Source organism: Panthera leo, chromosome B2 (assembly GCF_018350215.1).
Source record: "Panthera leo isolate Ple1 chromosome B2, P.leo_Ple1_pat1.1, whole genome shotgun sequence".
Classification (NCBI taxonomy): Eukaryota; Metazoa; Chordata; class Mammalia; order Carnivora; family Felidae; genus Panthera; species Panthera leo.
Window position 1 is genome coordinate 118155091 of NC_056683.1, and position 17546 is coordinate 118172636.

A 17546-nucleotide genomic window follows, 5' to 3' on the forward strand; every position below is an offset into this window, starting at 1 on the left:
GTAGGAAGGACTTAAATGAAATTGCCAAAACACAAAGCCCTAAGGGGGAAATATTCAACTGTCTATTTCAGACTGAAAGATTTTTCAGTGATAACCTATGCAAAGTTATCAGAGTAAACAGTGATAGATTGGAAATAGCCATTTGCAACATGAACACCATGAGAAGTGAATACCTAGCTATGCAAAACACCACAAGTAAATATCTAGGATACATAGACCAATTCACAAGGGAAAGATAAGAAGCCTAGTTACGGGGCACCTGGCTGGCTCAGTCGGTCGAGCATCCAACTCTTGACTTCAGCTCAGGTCATGATCTCACAGTTTGTGAGATCAAGCCCTGCATCAGGTTCTGCACTGACAACACAGAGCCTGCTTGGGATTCTCTCCCTCTCTCTCGCCCTCCCCTGCATTCTCTCTCTCTCTCTCAAAAGAAATAAATAAAACTCTGAAAAAAAAGAAGCCTAATTAGAAAAGGTCCTATCAAGATAGACTTGTGAGACCTTGGTTTCCTCATTTGCTCATTCAATGAATACTTATTGAGTGGCTATCACATATCAGCACTGTTCCAGGCACTGGGGATAGAGCAGACAACGCTTCCTGCCCTTATGGCATTTAAATACTCCACAATATTCTCTTCCGTTAATAGGAAAAAGACATTAGTTTCTACTAAATGAAATTTCCTTTTAAATGTCAATGGTATCAGTTTAAATTGTGAGGAATTTTTAGGGTGCATTTCTTTTAAATTCATACTTCTGCATGATGATAAATAACTTCCAAGGACACACAGGTTTGACAGGCACAGAAAGCTGACGCTTCACCCGTGTTTGGAGTGTAAAGCCTAGTGTTTGGGTGGACCCAGAATGCCTAAGACTGAATCATGGCTCTTCCCTATCACCTATGCATAGTATTTGGCAACTTCTCTGAGCTTCAGTGTCTTTATCATAAAATGGAACTAATGGTCAGACTTGCTGTGAAATCGGTAAAGGATTAAATGATATAATATAAAACAGGACAGCATCTGGCACATGATAAAAACTTAATGTTGGCTCTTTTTACTTCTATGTCTTGATTAGGACCTTACGCTTCCAAAAATTGTTATTTTCCTGCACACCGTATTTCAAAATGAGTACGGTAACATCTTCGGGTTATGAATCAGGTAATTCGTTTTCCTTTTAAGTAATGACCAGAAAAGCAAATCATATGCTTTCCCTGCCTCTGTACCCTGGTGGTGTCTGAGGCGTGTCCCATGGGTTAAACATTAATCCTCCTGTGTGACACCTGAACTCAGCATTGCAGGACTGGAGGGGAAGTGAGAGACCGACTCACCAGGCCCAGCCCTGTCCCACACAGGAGGATTCAAAGGCCTGGAGGAGGCAAGTGCCCTGCCCCGAGTTGCCACAGCTAGAACCGTGGTGCTACTTGTGTGGTTATGATTAATTGGTTGTGATTAAAAAAGATTATCATGATTAGGAAATCAAGGTTGTGGTCAGGAAAGAGTCCAGTCATTCAGCTGACTTTGTAAAATGGGATGAACCGGTGACATGAATAATCTCACCTAATTAGAGACCTGGACTCCAAAGACTCGTGGTGATTCCAGGTATGAAGAATTCGCAAGACATCCCGGTTTGCCTGTCATGCTTTGGTGCAGCGGGTGGAGCCAGTCTTCCTCATTAGAATAAGGTAAACAGATTCGACCCAGTTATAAATGGGGGGGAAAATGTGTGTCCTCTGTCACTGAGGGTTGTAGAGAGCGGTGCCTGGCTGGAGAACTCAGTGCAGCAGAGAAAAGGGGCAGAGCATGAGTTCCAAGTCAAAATCCATTGGGATCATCGGAGTGCCTTTCTCAAAGGGCCAGGTGAGTAAAACACTCGGCTTTGAATAACTGGAATTTATCACAGAGTTTCAGACTTTAGAATTAGGAAAGTGTTCATGTCTGGTTAGTTCAGTTCCCTGGTGCAACTGGGCCTGAAATATATATTTTAAAGTCTTCTTACCCTTTTGCAACATTGTAGAATTATGATCACCATGTCACCTATCCTGGTGGTTCCTAATCTCAGCCACAGCCAGTTCTATTTGAACCTACTAAGTTTTTCTTCTTATTGTTTAAGAGAACATATTTTTATTTGAATGGAAATGGACTATTTTTGTATTATAGCTATTCACTGAGATTTCCATGTTCTTGTGGTTTTGGGTTTTACAGTGCATACATAGAGGGCAAGAGGATTTTAAGAAAACACATTGGTTTAGGGATGTATTAATGCCTAGAGCCATTTCATAGATTGGCAGCAATTTTCAGACTTCTTGTAATTTGCATAACCTAAATGTTATTGCTTTATGCAACTTTATGACTGATTCACATCATTTGAGGGCTTTAATGCTTCTGTGAAAGTGTTAGTTCATGGGCTGGGCAGAACCCTTTGTGTAGCCCTTTTTGAGGGAGGAAAAAAGAAAGAAAAGAAAATCCAACTGGAAGTTGGCAGTATTGAAAGGACCGATGCATTTATGAAATTCCCTGATTGCCAACACATGCCAGGAACATTTCATTACATGGTCTTTTCTTCTGCCTGGGCACACTCATTCTGGCAGATAGAATGTGATTATGGACACCTTAGGCTCCAGGATGCATCTGTGCTTAAAGGGGGAAATAAAGAACAAAAACAAAGGCAACCTGACAAAGCGAATTGAAACTCCTAGGGGTGAAACTTTTGTCACTGTTGTTATTTCAAACGGGGTCTTCTTTGTCTCTTTGCCCATGTAGGCCGTACTTCGCTCCTCTTAGTTTTGAACCTGCGCTTGGCACTCTGGCATTTTATTGCAAAACAGATTGGGAGAGGTCAGAGGGTAGAGACCCAAACTGCATTTGGACTGTCAGTAAATACGGCAGCACTTCCCTCCTAGTCCTTTAAAGCCCTCTCCCGAATCATGGGGACATTTGGCTGACGGAGAAATGTTTCTTCTAGTGCTGGGGTTAATCGCAAAACCCACAATGTACTCACCTATTCTCGGGACAGGTTTTAACAAAGACAGAATTAAAATAGCTGACTAAAAGGAAGGAAAGGAGGGAGGAAAACAAAAAATTTCAGAAGGAAGGAAGGGAGGCAGAAGGGAGGGAGCGAGGGAGGGAGGTAACAGCCTGAGCATACTCTGGCCCCTGGACCTCGGCAGAGGACCTTATGCTGATAGGGATAGCCCTTCAAAGGGATAGTATTTTGAAATACAGCCTGATGCATTTTCCATTCTTGGTATTTCTTTTTTTTGTTTTTTCCCTACAGCTCTTCCCCTATTAATGGCCCCATGAGAATGAAGCTTACTGTCTCGTGGTAGTAAGGATGCAGAGATATTTTTGCACTAAGCCATAGCATAGAGGGAGATGGTGGCCAGCATATTAGCATCTCTCCTCACCTAAAGGAGGTAGAAGGCTGACAAACAGGCAAAGGAGAGGATTAGAGGATTAGGATGAGGAGAAGGTTGAGTCTGAGAAAAGCCTCCGTCCCCTGCCTCACTCCCTCGCAAGGCAGTGAGGGGTGGGGGAGAGGCGATGGCAAAAAATGAGGTATTATATTTATTTTATAGTTAACTGAGGATCAGAGAGGTTTAGTAATCTGCTAAGTTGCTAGCCTTGGCTGTGTGGTTCCAGACAGGATTGTATGATTCAAAGCCTATGCACCTGACTTGGGTCGATGCCTGTAGAGCCACAGCATACTTCACACTTGTGGGCATTTAGGGATCTGGACCCAGCTTCAGAGTCAGTAGAGTTAACAAAATGATTTCCAAACTGGGCGGATAAACCAAGCAACGAGGAGATACCAATCGTGAGAAGCATTTTGACTCAAACAAATAAAGAATGATAGAAAGAGTCACTCTGGGAAATGTAACCACTGTGTTAGAGCAGATATAGTGTCAACCAAGGCGTCTGTAAGACTTGTTCTAAAGCTTGAAAGGAAAGGGGAAAAGGCCAGGGAGTTTTCTCAAGGTGACAATCTGTGAGCACCTAGTAAGTGTCAGCCCTAACTACAACACACAGTGCCACAAGTGGAAAGAACATTGGACTGAACTCTAATAAGGAGGAAAGACAAAGCAAGCAAGTACAAAACCAGAGGCAAAACTTGAGCCAAGCAGCACTCTACTGAGGTTTAAAGAAAGGGAAATTATATCTGCTTGATGAAGGTTGTGTGTGGGGGGGGCGGGGGGCAGGGAGGGTAGTCATTCAAGAAGGGAATGGAGAAAAGGAGCAACATGTGTCAGGAGCAGGAATTTGACATTGAGGATTTGCTTAGCAGCCAGGGTGAGTCATCTGGAATTAGGTAGAAATATTTGCTTCGTTTGGTGCCATAGCCCCAATCCCAGGGATATAGACACATGAGCCTTTTGGCACATCTCGTGGGACAATGCAAAATAACGTTCTGTGTCTAAAAGCCTTGTTGGAAATTAGAATCAGAGAGGTGCATAAGAAAATTGTTTCTTAAGACTTCTATTCTGCCAGGAGTCTAGAGAGGATTTATTGCAAGAAGGAAGTGTGTTCGATTTTCTGATGTAAAAACAACAAGAGGAGAATTCTTGTCCATGGTGCCTAACCAGGTCAAAACCTGAAATACCGGGCTGGTCTTTGTGGATTCAGCTCCCAAGTGATGACGTTCTGCTGCCTGCTTTCTCCCCAGGAGCTCGCTAACTCACTGCCATGAGGACATGCACGTAGGGCTCTCCTGCCTTGCTTTTTTTTTTCCCTTATGCTTTTACCCAAGTTTTCCCCTGGGTTTGCAGTATTTTTCCATCCCACCATCCATTTTCCTGAAAACCTACTTGTGTTGCAAGACTCTGCTGAAATGTCACCTACTGCATGTAGCCTTACCTGACACATGCTCTGTCCCCAGCTGAGCTAGGAGCAGCCTGTTTTTGTTGTTAAAGCATCTTGTATCTGCATTGAAGTAACTCTCCTAGTACCGTAATTGGGGTTCAATATACAAATTCCATATTAGCTTATGAGTTACCCCAAGAAAGAAGCCCTCTCTTTTTCATGATTTTCTATCAGAGTGCTTTCGCACAAAATACGTGCTCACCTTGTTGATAACATGGTGTCTGTCATGGGGAGAGGCGATGCAGGTTCTGGAATCCAAAGAACTTGGATGTGAAATAAGGCTCTGCCACTTGTTAGCTGTGTGCCCATAGGAGAACTCTATAACCTCTCTGATTCTAGATCCTCATTTTTAACATAGGACTAATTCAGTCTGCCTTGCTGTGATGACTAAATGAGATGGTGTAAATTCCCAGCTCTGTAGGAACTCAACTGATTAAATAATGAGAAGAGTTTCTATTGTAGGCAGCTGATCACATCTGAATTATTTTATTGTTTAATTGTTCAGCCACGAGGAGGCGTGGAAGAAGGCCCTACAGTATTGAGAAAGGCTGGCCTGCTTGAGAAACTTAAAGAACAAGGTAATTTTTCCATTGAAAGACGATCAGCCTGGGGTACCTGGGTGGCTTAGCTGGTTAAGTGCTGACTCTTGATTTCGCTCAGGTCATGATCCCAGAGTCATGGGATCAAGACCCGAGTTGGGCTCCACGCTGAGTGTGCCACCTGCTTACGATTCTCTCTTTCTCCCTCTACCCCCTCCCCAACTTGTGTGCTCATGTGCTCTCAAAAAAAAAAAAAAAAAAAAAGGTAGAGGCTCCTGCTGGAATGGGGTATATCTGGAATGACATTTATCGCACAGAATTGCAGCACTAGTGATAACTTTAGAAGTACAATCATATATATATATATATATATATCATACACATATATATATGTGTGTGTGTGTGTGTGTGTATATATATATATATATATATATATATATATATATATATATATGGCAGTGTGTGGAGAAAATGCTCAGTAAGTATTGTTGGATGAATATCTTCACTCAGGTATTTTGTCTTTCCAGCCAAACTTTTTACTGTATAAGAATCTGTGTGCAAGAACTGGGGTTGGGTGGGTGGTAAGGGAGGTGGGGGATTTGCAAATGAAAAGTAAGGGGCAGCAGGAAGTACAATGCTAGCAAGAGGACCCCTGTTTGTAAAAGGAAATAAATGATGATGTCGAGGATGATGATGATGACGATAGCACCTGGTGTTTGCATAGTGTGTATGTGCGTATGCACGTACATATACATTCACATACACATACGTGAGCAGACAAAGGAAAACATGATATAGAATTTAAAAGTACAGGCTAAAGCAGATGTTGTCTTTGCATATAACATCCTGATTAAGTATGGGAGAGGACACAGGGCAACTGGAACCCTCCCGTTTCCAGTGGGAATGTATAATGATAGAGCCACTTTGGAAAGCAGTTTGGCAGTTTCTCCAAAAAACATACATTTGCCTTTTCACCCATCAAATCTACTCCTAGGTATTTATCCAAGAGAAGTGAAAACACATCCCCACAAAGACTTGCACTTGAATGTTTCTAGCAGCATTATTTATATAGCCAAAAAAAAAAAAAAAAAAAAAAGAAAACAAAATGCCCATCAACTGGTGAATGGATAAATGACAAGTAGTACATCCGTACTATAAGATAGTACCCAACAATAAAAAGGAACAGACCACTGACACAGGCAAGGACATGGATGAACTTCAAAGACAACATGCTAAGTGAAAGAGACCAGACACAAAAGACTACCTACTGTATGACCGCTTTTACGTGAAATTCTAGAAAAGACAAAAGCACAGCAACAGCAAGATGATCAGCAGGGGGGCCTACCTTGGGGTGGGCGCAGGGCATGACTGCAAAGGGGCATGGGGGAGTTTGGGGGGCATAGGGGAGGTGTTCTAAATCTTGATTATGGTTCTGGTTACAAGACTATAGATTTCTAGAATTCGTTGACCTGTACACTTAAAATGAGTGAATTTTAGTAAATGATAAATAAGAATTAATTAAATAGGAATAAAATAGTAAATAAGAATTAATTAAATAAGAATAAAATAGTAAATAAGAATTACACCTCATGAAGCTGAAAAAAGGAGGGAGCTAGAGAACAGAAATGTTGGGTAAATGGACTGGATTAGTGTCTCAGTAAACAAGCATCATTTGGTCAGATTTTATATCAAGTTAAATCTCTTAAAGGTGTTACTGAATCATGGATATGCGCAAGCATAAAATAAATACAATATACAATGACTAGTTAGATCAGAACACTGAACTGGTCCCATGTCAGTTTTACATAAAGCTCTCTGTACCTTGAAGCTTAATGCAAGGCTTTCTAGCAAATGCACCCATGTCCTTAGGAACTTTGGGTTACCTGCAATTTCTCCCTATTATAAAAGTATAATAATAAAGCCTTTATTTCCTGAGTTCACTGAAGTGTTAGGCTCATTGCTGATAATATACTTATTGAGTTTTGATACCATTACTGAGGCAGGTCCAATGCACAGAGGACAGAGCTGAGCTACTTCAGCAAGTGACAGATTGGATTGAAACCAAGTACTGTTAATTACAGAGTCAGGAAACTTAGAAAATACTAGTGTATTTCCTTCTGGGCATAAATGCACACACACACACACACACACACACACACACATATTCTTCTAAAAAAACTATTTTTTATTATAAATACAAGACACGCTTATTGCAAAGGTGGAAAGAACATAGGCAGAGAGAGGGCCACAGAGAGATCAAGAGAGCGAAGCCACTCGTTAAGCCCAAACCAGAAGATTATCGCTGTCATACTTTAGTGTCCAGCCTAACTGGATTGGTTCCACAAGTATTGACCGAGACCCCGGTGTTCAGCTGAGAGGATGACGTCAGGCAAAAGTAGACGTGGATTCTTCTGCCTTTGCAACTTTTGCAGTCCTTCCAGATGCTTTCTTTGCTTATAAAAGTGCACTGTTTTGTAAATTTGGAATCATCGTACACAGACTGTCATCTTTTTTTATGTAGTAACCTGAAACTTTTGGTGTTAATTATAGGGTGTGATGTGAAAGATTACGGGGACCTGCCCTTTGTTGACGTCCCTAATGATCCTCCCTTTGAAATTGTGAAGAATCCAAGGTCTGTGGGAAAAGCGAATGAGCAGCTGGCTGGTGTGGTGGCAGAGGTGAAGAAGAATGGAAGGACCAGCCTGGTGCTGGGCGGAGATCACAGGTCTTGTTTAATGCTTTTCTCCATGAAGTCTGGCACAAATGGCATGAGGGAGGATGACCAAAACCATGAGGAGAGAGAAAATATGAAAGGGAAAGCACTGATCAATACTTTATACCAAATTTTCTGCCTTTTTTCCTTTTAATTGCATTGGTTGCTACTTTCTTTTGGAAACACAGACTCCCCTCTATTTGAAGTCTTGCATTATCTTTATTACAGCAGAAAATACATGACATGAATGGATTTCCGTAAACAATTCCACACAAACTTACATTCCGAAATAAATAAGCATGAGGAAGTCACAGCCAGCTCATTGTACTTGATACAATAATAGGGTAATAGGAACAACTTATTACAGTCAATATTTAAAGTCTATGCTGCCCATTATAAAGGTAATGTTTTCAAATTCTTGAAACATACACACACGTAAATAAGATTGTAGTAACTTTAGCTTCCTAACAACCATTTCAAATGAAACTGAAATTCTGGCATATTTCTTTCCTGCCATACTGTTTTTATTGTACCTGATTTTGTTTACCAAGTGCGTGTGTTATCCTATATGTTATTCTTAACCTAAAGCACAGATTTCCTTATGTTACTTCATGATATAGATAGGCATAATTTTTATTGTCACATAATTTTTCATCAAGGTATTAAAAATCACTATACATATCCATATTGTCAGATACTCAGGTAATTTTCAAATTTTCACAATTATAAATGTGGCAAAAATATTTTTGTGCATCAACCTTCTTAACGTCTACCCTCAAGGTCGCTGGATACATTATCAGAAGTCTGATCAGGTCAGAAAGTACAACATTACAATCACTCTTGATGTAAGAGTCAATCACCTCAGCTCCTTGGTTTCCCCTAAAACTCAGCTGAGAAACTGGGGTTCACTTTCTTTTTAAGTGGAAACATTTGTAAGTGGAAATTTTAAGAGTGGCAAATAGCCTCAAGACAAGAAATCTGAAGGGAAAACAAACATCAAGCTGAGTAATTAATACTCAAACTTCAAGCAGAGGATCTGAGTGTTGAACAGTGAGTAAGCACCCAGGATATCCTGGCTGAAATGAATACAAGGATTTCTGAGTGATACTCTCCCATTGTAAAATAATTGGATTTTAGGAAAAATGGAAGGATTCTGTGGTAATTCACTTGAGAGAATGAAGTATTTACCGAGAGAATCGAGAGTACAGAAAATCAGCCTGATACAATATTGAGAATTAAATAGTGTCTCATGCTAAGGAATTCATGTGGTTAGTGTTTTATACAGATTCTTTTGCTTAAAATAATAATTTGCAATTTTATTAGAAGGTGGTTTCCAAAAAACAAAAAAATCACAAGTTTTTTAGCAAGGCCATTGATGCAAACATAACTTGCTAGCAATTAACATAAGCTATGATTTCTCTTTTAATTGGCAGCTCTAATTAAAAATCTGTCAGAAATAGCAGCCATTTTGACTTAAAGGAAAACCAAGTGAGAGCACTGAGTTAATAATATGATGGATGTCATAAACTGCAAAGCTGTTGTTTACACAAACTTTTTTTTTCCTGTGTAGTATGGCGATTGGAAGCATCTCTGGCCATGCCAGGGTCCACCCAGATCTCTGCGTCATTTGGGTGGATGCTCACACTGATATCAACACTCCATTGACAACCACAAGTGGGAACTTGCACGGACAACCTGTGTCTTTCCTCCTGAAGGAACTAAAAGGAAAGGTAAAAGGCTGGTTGGTATTCTATTACAGAAGAATCATCGCTTTAGCAGAAGTTCAGGAGATAGAAAGGAAGGAAGAACCCTGTGCCATCTTATTTGTGGTGTGATCTCAATCCATTTTGTCAGCAGTCAATAAGCAAAGGGGGTGGCGGATAAGGGTAGTGAGGCTCTGTGCCTCTGCCATACATGGTAGTTTGCAAACTGACCTTACAAATATCTTCCCTTTTGATTTTTAAACTACCCTTTTTAGTAGGTGGGGCAGAAAGTGATCCTTTATATAAGCAAGTTAGCAGGGGTTCAGAGGTTATAACTTGCTCAAGATCACATGCCAAGTACATGGCAAGGCAAGGGCCAAAACTGGTCTCCGACAACCTACGTCTTCCTACTGCATGCCACACAGCCTCTCATTCTTACCGAGTGTCCCCTCCATGTCATGGGAATTTTCAAAAGTGTTTTAAAATGTGTATTACAATGGCTTATTATTTAACATCTTTACTGTGAGAAGTTCATATCTACATCGCAAGAGGAAGAACTACCTCCTGTTCCCTAGAAGCTTCTTTTCTAACACATATGACATTCCAGATTTAACACTGTGGTTCATAATTTTCATTGATATTCTGTAGCATATCAATAAAACAATTTTTATTGATATAGCTTTAGTATGTTGGTCTTTATGATGATCCTTGGGGATGCAAATCCCCTTGTTAAAGGCTCAGAACTGATGACCAAGTGATAGGTTTATAAACTTACATGGGAACAGCCATCTCTGGCTCTGGGACATCTGGAAAGCAACCAAAGGGCTGCCCGAAAATTCCCCCAGTCACTCTAAGCCATCCTCTGGGATTAAGTCCTTACTGATGAGAGAAAGAAGGAAGCTACAAAAGTAATGAAAGCACACTGATTTCTTTATGGCAGAGTTTTGGGAAAACAGGGTCCAGTGGAATGGGGCACAGAGCAGGTAAATGCTGACAAATGATTCAGGTCAGGTCTGGGCCACAGGGTGAGGGTGGGTAAGCAAATCTAGAGTGCCACAAGGGGAGGCAGGCATTCTCTTCTGAATTTTGTACTGTCTTTAATGATTTCCTCGAAACTCGTGTTCTAAATGTAAGATATACGCAGTCCGATAAGTGCCCTTTACTTCTAAGGTAAGATCTGCTCAAGAATCATACATGTTAACCAAATGGAAACATTGCAATTTTAGATCCCTGATGTACCAGGATTCTCGTGGGTGACTCCCTGCATATCCGCCAAAGATATTGTGTATATTGGCCTGAGAGACGTGGACCCTGGGGAACAGTAAGTTTAATTCCTTGATGCGATTTACCTTCGCTTTCTCCCTTTTGCATGCATGCTGGTCAAACCTGTGACACAAAAATTGTTTTAAGTACCAAGCATTATATCGATATCTATATATCCATATAAGTATTTATGTATATAACTCAGGTGAATTTTATATTGGCTTGCTGTTAAAAATACATTGATATATACATATAGGTCACAGAACTCAAATATTTTATGTATCATACCACAACGATCTTTTCTTTAAAAGGAAACAGTAGTGCATAGAACTAGACTCTTTATTAATTGTAGGTTATATTAATATTTCCTCTTTCATAGCTATATTTTGAAAACTCTGGGTATTAAGTATTTTTCAATGACTGAAGTGGATAAACTGGGCATTGGCAAGGTGATGGAAGAAGCACTCAGCTACCTACTAGGAAGGTATGATCCTTGTAAATATTATTAAAAAGACTTACTACTGATGTTAATAGATGTTAAGTTATTAATAAGGACTCTATATAAAATCATAGAACTTCACTGGATTGTTACTTTTGATGAAACAAGGTAAGAACTGTATTTCTGTGGTACATATTAAACCACTAACTTTAAACTGAGTTTCCTGGGGTGCCTTGGGTGGCTCAGTTGGTTAAGCGTCCGACTTCAGCTCAGGTTACGGTCTCATGGTTCATAGTTCGAGCCCCACATCGGGCTCTGTGCTGACAGCTCAGAGCCTGGAGCCTGCTTCAGATTCTGTGACTCCCTCTCTCTCTCTGCCCCTCCCCCACTCACACTCTGTCTCTCTCTCTCTCAAAAAATAAGTAAACATTAAAAAATTAAAAAAAAAAAAATTAAGCTGAGTGTCCTTCCCACCTCTTAAAAGAAAGAAAAGGCCAATTCATTTGAGCTTCGATGTTGATGGACTGGACCCATCCTTCACACCAGCTACTGGCACACCAGTCCCGGGAGGTCTGACTTACAGAGAAGGTCTCTACATTACAGAAGAAATTTACAAAACAGGTAGGTAAAAACTGGGGTGAATAAAGAAGCAAGTGTACACATGGCCAATATAGATTTATACCCCCTGATCTCAAAGTCAAGGCCCATTGGACACTTCCAGAATGCCCATCTCATGATGCAATCCCCACCTCTTTACACTCCTGGATAATATTTCAAGTCAGGTTATGAACTAAAAACGTCAACTATTTACCAAATTACATTATTTTCATTTGTTATTACAGGGCTACTCTCAGGATTAGATATAATGGAAGTGAACCCATCTCTGGGGAAGACACTGGAAGAAGTAACTCGAACAGTGAACACAGCAGTAACAGTAACCTTGGCTTGCTTTGGAGTTGCTCGGGAGGGTAATCATAAGCCTATTGACTACCTTAACCCACCTAAGTAAATGTGGACATGCCATGTAAAAATCTCATAGCTAATGTCATAATTCGCCAATCTAATAACTTACTTAAGCTTACAGCTATTGCCCCAGTGATTTGATCTTCCCAAAAAATCTTCTGCCTTGGTAATTATTATTAAAATTAGTATAAACTATCAATTCCCTCTGGTATGAAATTCAAGACTTGGACATTCTAACTTCTGTGAAACTGAAAAGTTTGTATTTCTCATTTTGGCAAAAGACATCCTTAGAGAAGGATACGTTAACTTCCAAATAACATTTGCTGGCCTTTAAAACAAACACACACCTGTTTAAGCCCACACATGTAGAATGGGACTCCTGATGTCAGCAGATTAAGCTTACCCCACCTGAAAGGGATCATATTCTTATGTTGTTCAAAAGATGTGATTTTTATAATAAACTCTCTATATTAAGGTTCTCTCATGTCTACATGTTTCTAAATACATGGAATTGCTAAGGATTTAAAAAGCCACAGTGAAATCATCATCCTCAAAATTCTGTAAGCCTGGTGAAATGAAACTCTGGCTCTGGTTTCTTCAACTGCAAAATGGGCAATGATAGGGCCTGGGGAATCTCCACATTCATTAATGTTTGACGATCATGTTTTACTTTTGTAAAAACCTCAGACATGGTGTTGGTTTATATTTTAAGCAAAGCTTCTATTCACGTAGGCTTTCTGGAGGCCTACCCTGGAGGTAGAAAAAAGAAATCAAATTGCTATTGTTTCTAAGATCTAACTCGGATAGGAATTTCACTTAAAATGATCTGTGGCTTCCAAACTTCTTACTTTTACTCATTGTAATCAGAGTGTATCTCATTAGCTGAAATCCTTAAACACCCTGAAAACTCATCTTGGCTATGGAATATAGTGAGGAAAGTGGAGAAAATAAATGAGAGTAAACTACAGTTGACCCTTGAACAACATGGGTTTGAACTGCATGGGTCCACTTATATACAATTTTTTGATACATACGGTACTGTAAATGTATTTTCTTGTCCTTAGGATTTTTTTTTTTTAATTTTTTTTTTCAACGTTTTTTATTTATTTTTGGGACAGAGAGAGACAGAGCATGAACGGGGGAGGGGCAGAGAGAGAGGGAGACACAGAATCGGAAACAGGTTCCAGGCTCCGAGCCATCAGCCCAGAGCCTGACGCGGGGCTCGAACCCACGGACCGCGAGATCGTGACCTGGCTGAAGTCGGACGCTTAACCGACTGTGCCACCCAGGCGCCCCCTTAGGATTTTCTTAATAACATTTTCTTCTCTCTAGCTTCATTGTAAGAGTTCAGTATATTATATACGTAACAGACAAAATGTGTGTTAATTGACTGCTAATGTTATCCGTAAGGCTTCTAGTCAACAGTAAACTATCAGTGGTTAAACTCTTGGGAAGTCAAAAGTTACAAACTTTCGACTATGTGTGGGGGGCAGCACCCCTAACCCCTGTGTTGTTCAAGGGTCAGGTATATAATTAAAACCAGGGAAGCAAACTCTTCCCCCTCTCCCCAACTTACATAGAAACTCAAATGGACTCTGTGATGAAGCAGGTCCCATGAAAGGATTTTTATTGTTGTTGTAACAGCTATGTGTTAAAGAGCCCCTATCACCTGATTTTTCACAAGCAATCCAGAATTTTAAATCTAACTGTTGACATTATAGACTCTGTCAGATACGTATTTTACTGAATTACTTTTAGGTCAAAGCAATTATGATACATCTTACTGTAAAGTATAATGTTCAATACAATAGCCACGTGGGGTTATTTAAATTATTTAAAGCTTAATAAAATTAAAAATGCAGCTCTACACTTCAGGTGCTCAGTACACGGACCTTCTGAGTCTTGTACTGGACAGCACAGATACAGAATATTTCCACCACTGCAGAAAGTCCTATGGGACAGAGCCACTCTAGATTACTATTCATTTTCAAAAAGAAAAACTTTGAGGATGAAATGAATATAAAGGCGATGTTTTTCCCTCAGGTGCATTCTAAACCCAAATAAAGCTTCTATCTTCTTCTATTGTCTCTGATTAACAATTCTTTTAAAAGCCTATTTTGGGAAAATCATATCCCCTTATTTTTAGCTAGAGAGGAAACAAATGGAATTTTTAATAAATTAACTGGAATGTATTTGTCCTTGAGACAGTCACACTGATTTTCACTTCCTTTATTCTGTTTGTGTAATACCAGAGTCACAATTATTCCATTCTAGGATCTCAAAGCAATATATTCTTCAAGTCAGTAAGAGTAAGTGAAACTATGCCAAAGGGAACACTTGAAATCATTTCTAGCATAACATTTCTGGAGAATTTTAAGGAAATTATTAACCTAGAAAAATTACTTATACCATTACATACATTTTAAGCCAGACTTGCATGGCAAATAAAGATGTAGTGATTACAATAATATGAACCACAAGGAGAGATCTAAGAGAAATGTATTCAGAAATAAAAATCTAAAATACAGTTGGCCACATTTCTGATTCCTTAAAAAAAAAATCAGTAACTCTTAGTTCCTAGGTCAATGTCAGGAAAGTGGAGAAAATAAATGAGAGTAAACTACAGTTTATTAGGTCAGTGTCAGTCACCAAATGCAGTGTACAACCTGTAGAAACAGCCCAGTTCTCTTGTTACAACCTAGCCAGCATACTGCCTGGAACACAGCAGACACCCGTTCAGACTGAGTAATTAATCAGACGGTTTGCTCATTCAACAGATTTTACTAATTATTTTCAAATCTTACAATCTTAACGCCATTGCCCCATCCTCCCCAAATTAAGTTTGCCTCTTAAAATCTGATAAACCATAAAGAACCACAATGTATGCTATAATTAAAAATACATTAACTTAAGAATTTCAAGAGTATAAAAACTTAAAGAATCACATCATTGGCCAGGTGAGAGTGTCAACCTGGAAAAGCAATTAATTTACTTTTAGAAACAGAGATTGGAGAATCACCATTTAAGTATTATTTTATTAAGTTTATGCCTTTCTGTGTTATTTTTTTACATGGCTTTGAAACTCATTTCATACAGTAAGTTCAAGTCCATAGCAAAAGCAAAAACTTGCCAATCTGCCTTAATAGAAATGTTAGCCCATTTCTTTGGAAATCTATGGTAAAAATTTTAAGCCATTTTTAAAAGAATAGGAAACTGTGTTTGCTCCTGCAATGAAGTGAAAATTCGAGTCCCTTACTTGACAAAAATCTCCTATCCCAAAGATACACCAAGATAGATTTATGTATAAAATGATTTGTAATAACTATTTCACATGTGTGTTGCCTTTAAAACAATGTATTTGAAAGCAGAAGTCATTAATAATAAAAATTAAAAATAAAACCGGGGACTAGATAGGAAAGATCGAAAGGATCTAGTAAGAGTCATTTGATCATAGATACCTCAGTATTCCTAGGTAGCTCTAATAAATTGTGATGGATATGAGCAACATGTAGTTTATCTCTTAGAGACAAAAATACCGGTAGGGAGATGGGAGTTGTAAAGTATCAACAGATTCATCATTTGAATCAAAATAAAACAATCTGAACATCACTGCTTCTACTGTATCTCTCTCTATGTAGCAGGATCATGTTCAGATTTAATAGATTTGAGTCCACTTCCAAAGACAGATGTGTCTTCCTTTTCACCGCGGTACACCCTGCCCTCACTGAGTGACCGGTAAAGACACTGGCACCTGATTAGACTGAGGTGCTGGAGACCCACTATTTATGGCTTGTGGGGGCACTGCAGCTGGTTCCATCTTGCTAATGTGTGTGATGAATCGAAGACGGAGTTTTAAAGCTGGTTTTAAGTTACAGATAATCTTCTCTACCTGCGAAATAAACACATTAAAAAATATTTTAACCAGAGAACTTCAATTTCCCACCTTGAAAGAAGTGACTTATGCATATCTGGAGATGATAAACTAGGGAGTAGAGTGGGCTGGATGAAGAGTTTCTTATGTGTTTCAGGTTTTAACAAAAGCAAATAAAATTCTCGTACACGAGGAAAAAACTGCATTCGCCCTCACACACATTATATGTTATATATGTGTGTATATGTGTGTGTGCATATATCTATACATGCATACACTTACAAAAACATACCCACTTACCTAGCTAGCCAGTCATCTCACTGTCAAAAGCTAGTATAGCGTACATTACGCGTTCTTCATCCTTTTAAAATGCCACCATCACAGAAGCGTGAAGCATGATTATACTTTGAAGTTCTTTGAATAACTTATATCTGTAACATTTATCAACACAGCTAATTTTTTGGTTTTGATTTATACTTGGAATTGAAACAAAATAACATTATATCTGCTTTTACTTAGGGGCCTCCAACTTTGGTTTTGCCTCAGGTCATGATCTCACGGTTTGTGGGATCAAGCCCCACCATCGGGCTCTGAGCTGACAGCATGGGGCCTACTTGGGATTCTCTCTCTCTCCGTGTCTCTCCCCCTCCCGTGCTCACACCCTCTCTCAAAATAAATAAAGAAATAAACTTAAAAAAAAAATCTACTTTTACTTCGAAATAAAAACATCAAGCAGTTCCATGGCTTTCTTAGCTTCATTCAAATGCTCTTTGATCTTACCAGGAAAAATCAGCCCATTAATAATTTTTCCTTTCTGTATTCCCTGGTGTCCCAAATATACATATTTTTCAGGCCTAAATATAAAGGATATGCTAAATAAAACATTTCTGTATTGGTTCCCACTCAAATCTCCTTGACAATCTTGCTGAGGCATAAAGGAATCAACATCCTTCCTACCCCATGTCCCTAGGTCCAAGGAAACAATCCAGTAGACTAGGATTCATGTGTTTATATATCAACTTACCTTCCTTTCCTACCAGAGAAAGAATAACATTAAGGTATGGAGAGGAGTTCACCTGCCTTCACCTACCTGCCCTACCTCCATCCTTCTAAAAGAGCCAAGATTGTTTCCTACAGATAAGGAAACTCAGTTCTGATTCAAGGATGTCCTTGCCACTTTCCAGTGACTTTACTAGAAAG

General features: G+C 39.4%; 2 protein-coding genes across 4 annotated transcripts in view; one reads left to right on the forward strand and one right to left on the reverse strand.

Annotated features, from left to right (window-relative positions):
* The first annotated feature begins 1671 nt into the window (after nucleotides 1-1671).
* Nucleotides 1672-12952, forward strand: ARG1 (arginase 1). The gene is made up of 8 exons (XM_042939842.1): nucleotides 1672-1855; nucleotides 5361-5433; nucleotides 7945-8119; nucleotides 9678-9837; nucleotides 11037-11131; nucleotides 11453-11557; nucleotides 11997-12133; nucleotides 12355-12952. Exons 1-8 carry the CDS (start codon nucleotides 1799-1801, stop codon nucleotides 12519-12521), a joined length of 969 nt encoding a protein of 322 aa, XP_042795776.1. The 5' UTR covers nucleotides 1672-1798; the 3' UTR covers nucleotides 12522-12952.
* An 809-nt stretch (nucleotides 12953-13761) lies between these two features.
* Nucleotides 13762-17546, reverse strand: part of MED23 (mediator complex subunit 23) — a 45137-nt gene continuing 41352 nt past the window's right edge. For all 3 annotated transcript variants that reach the window (XM_042939844.1, XM_042939843.1, XM_042939845.1), the window contains one exon: nucleotides 13762-16364. In XM_042939844.1, coding sequence (XP_042795778.1) covers nucleotides 16197-16364 — 168 coding nt within the window. In that variant the 3' untranslated portion in view covers nucleotides 13762-16196. The remainder of the gene's footprint in view (nucleotides 16365-17546) is intronic.

Coding starts and splice junctions, on each gene's coding strand:
- ARG1 (XM_042939842.1), top strand. CDS start 1,799: ATGAGTTCCAAGTCAAAATCCATTGGGATCATCGGAGTGCCTTTCTCA. Junction 9,838..11,036: donor TGAAGGAACTAAAAGGAAAG/GTAAAAGGCTGG, acceptor TTGCAATTTTAG/ATCCCTGATGTACCAGGATT. Junction 11,558..11,996: donor CTCAGCTACCTACTAGGAAG/GTATGATCCTTG, acceptor ACCTCTTAAAAG/AAAGAAAAGGCCAATTCATT.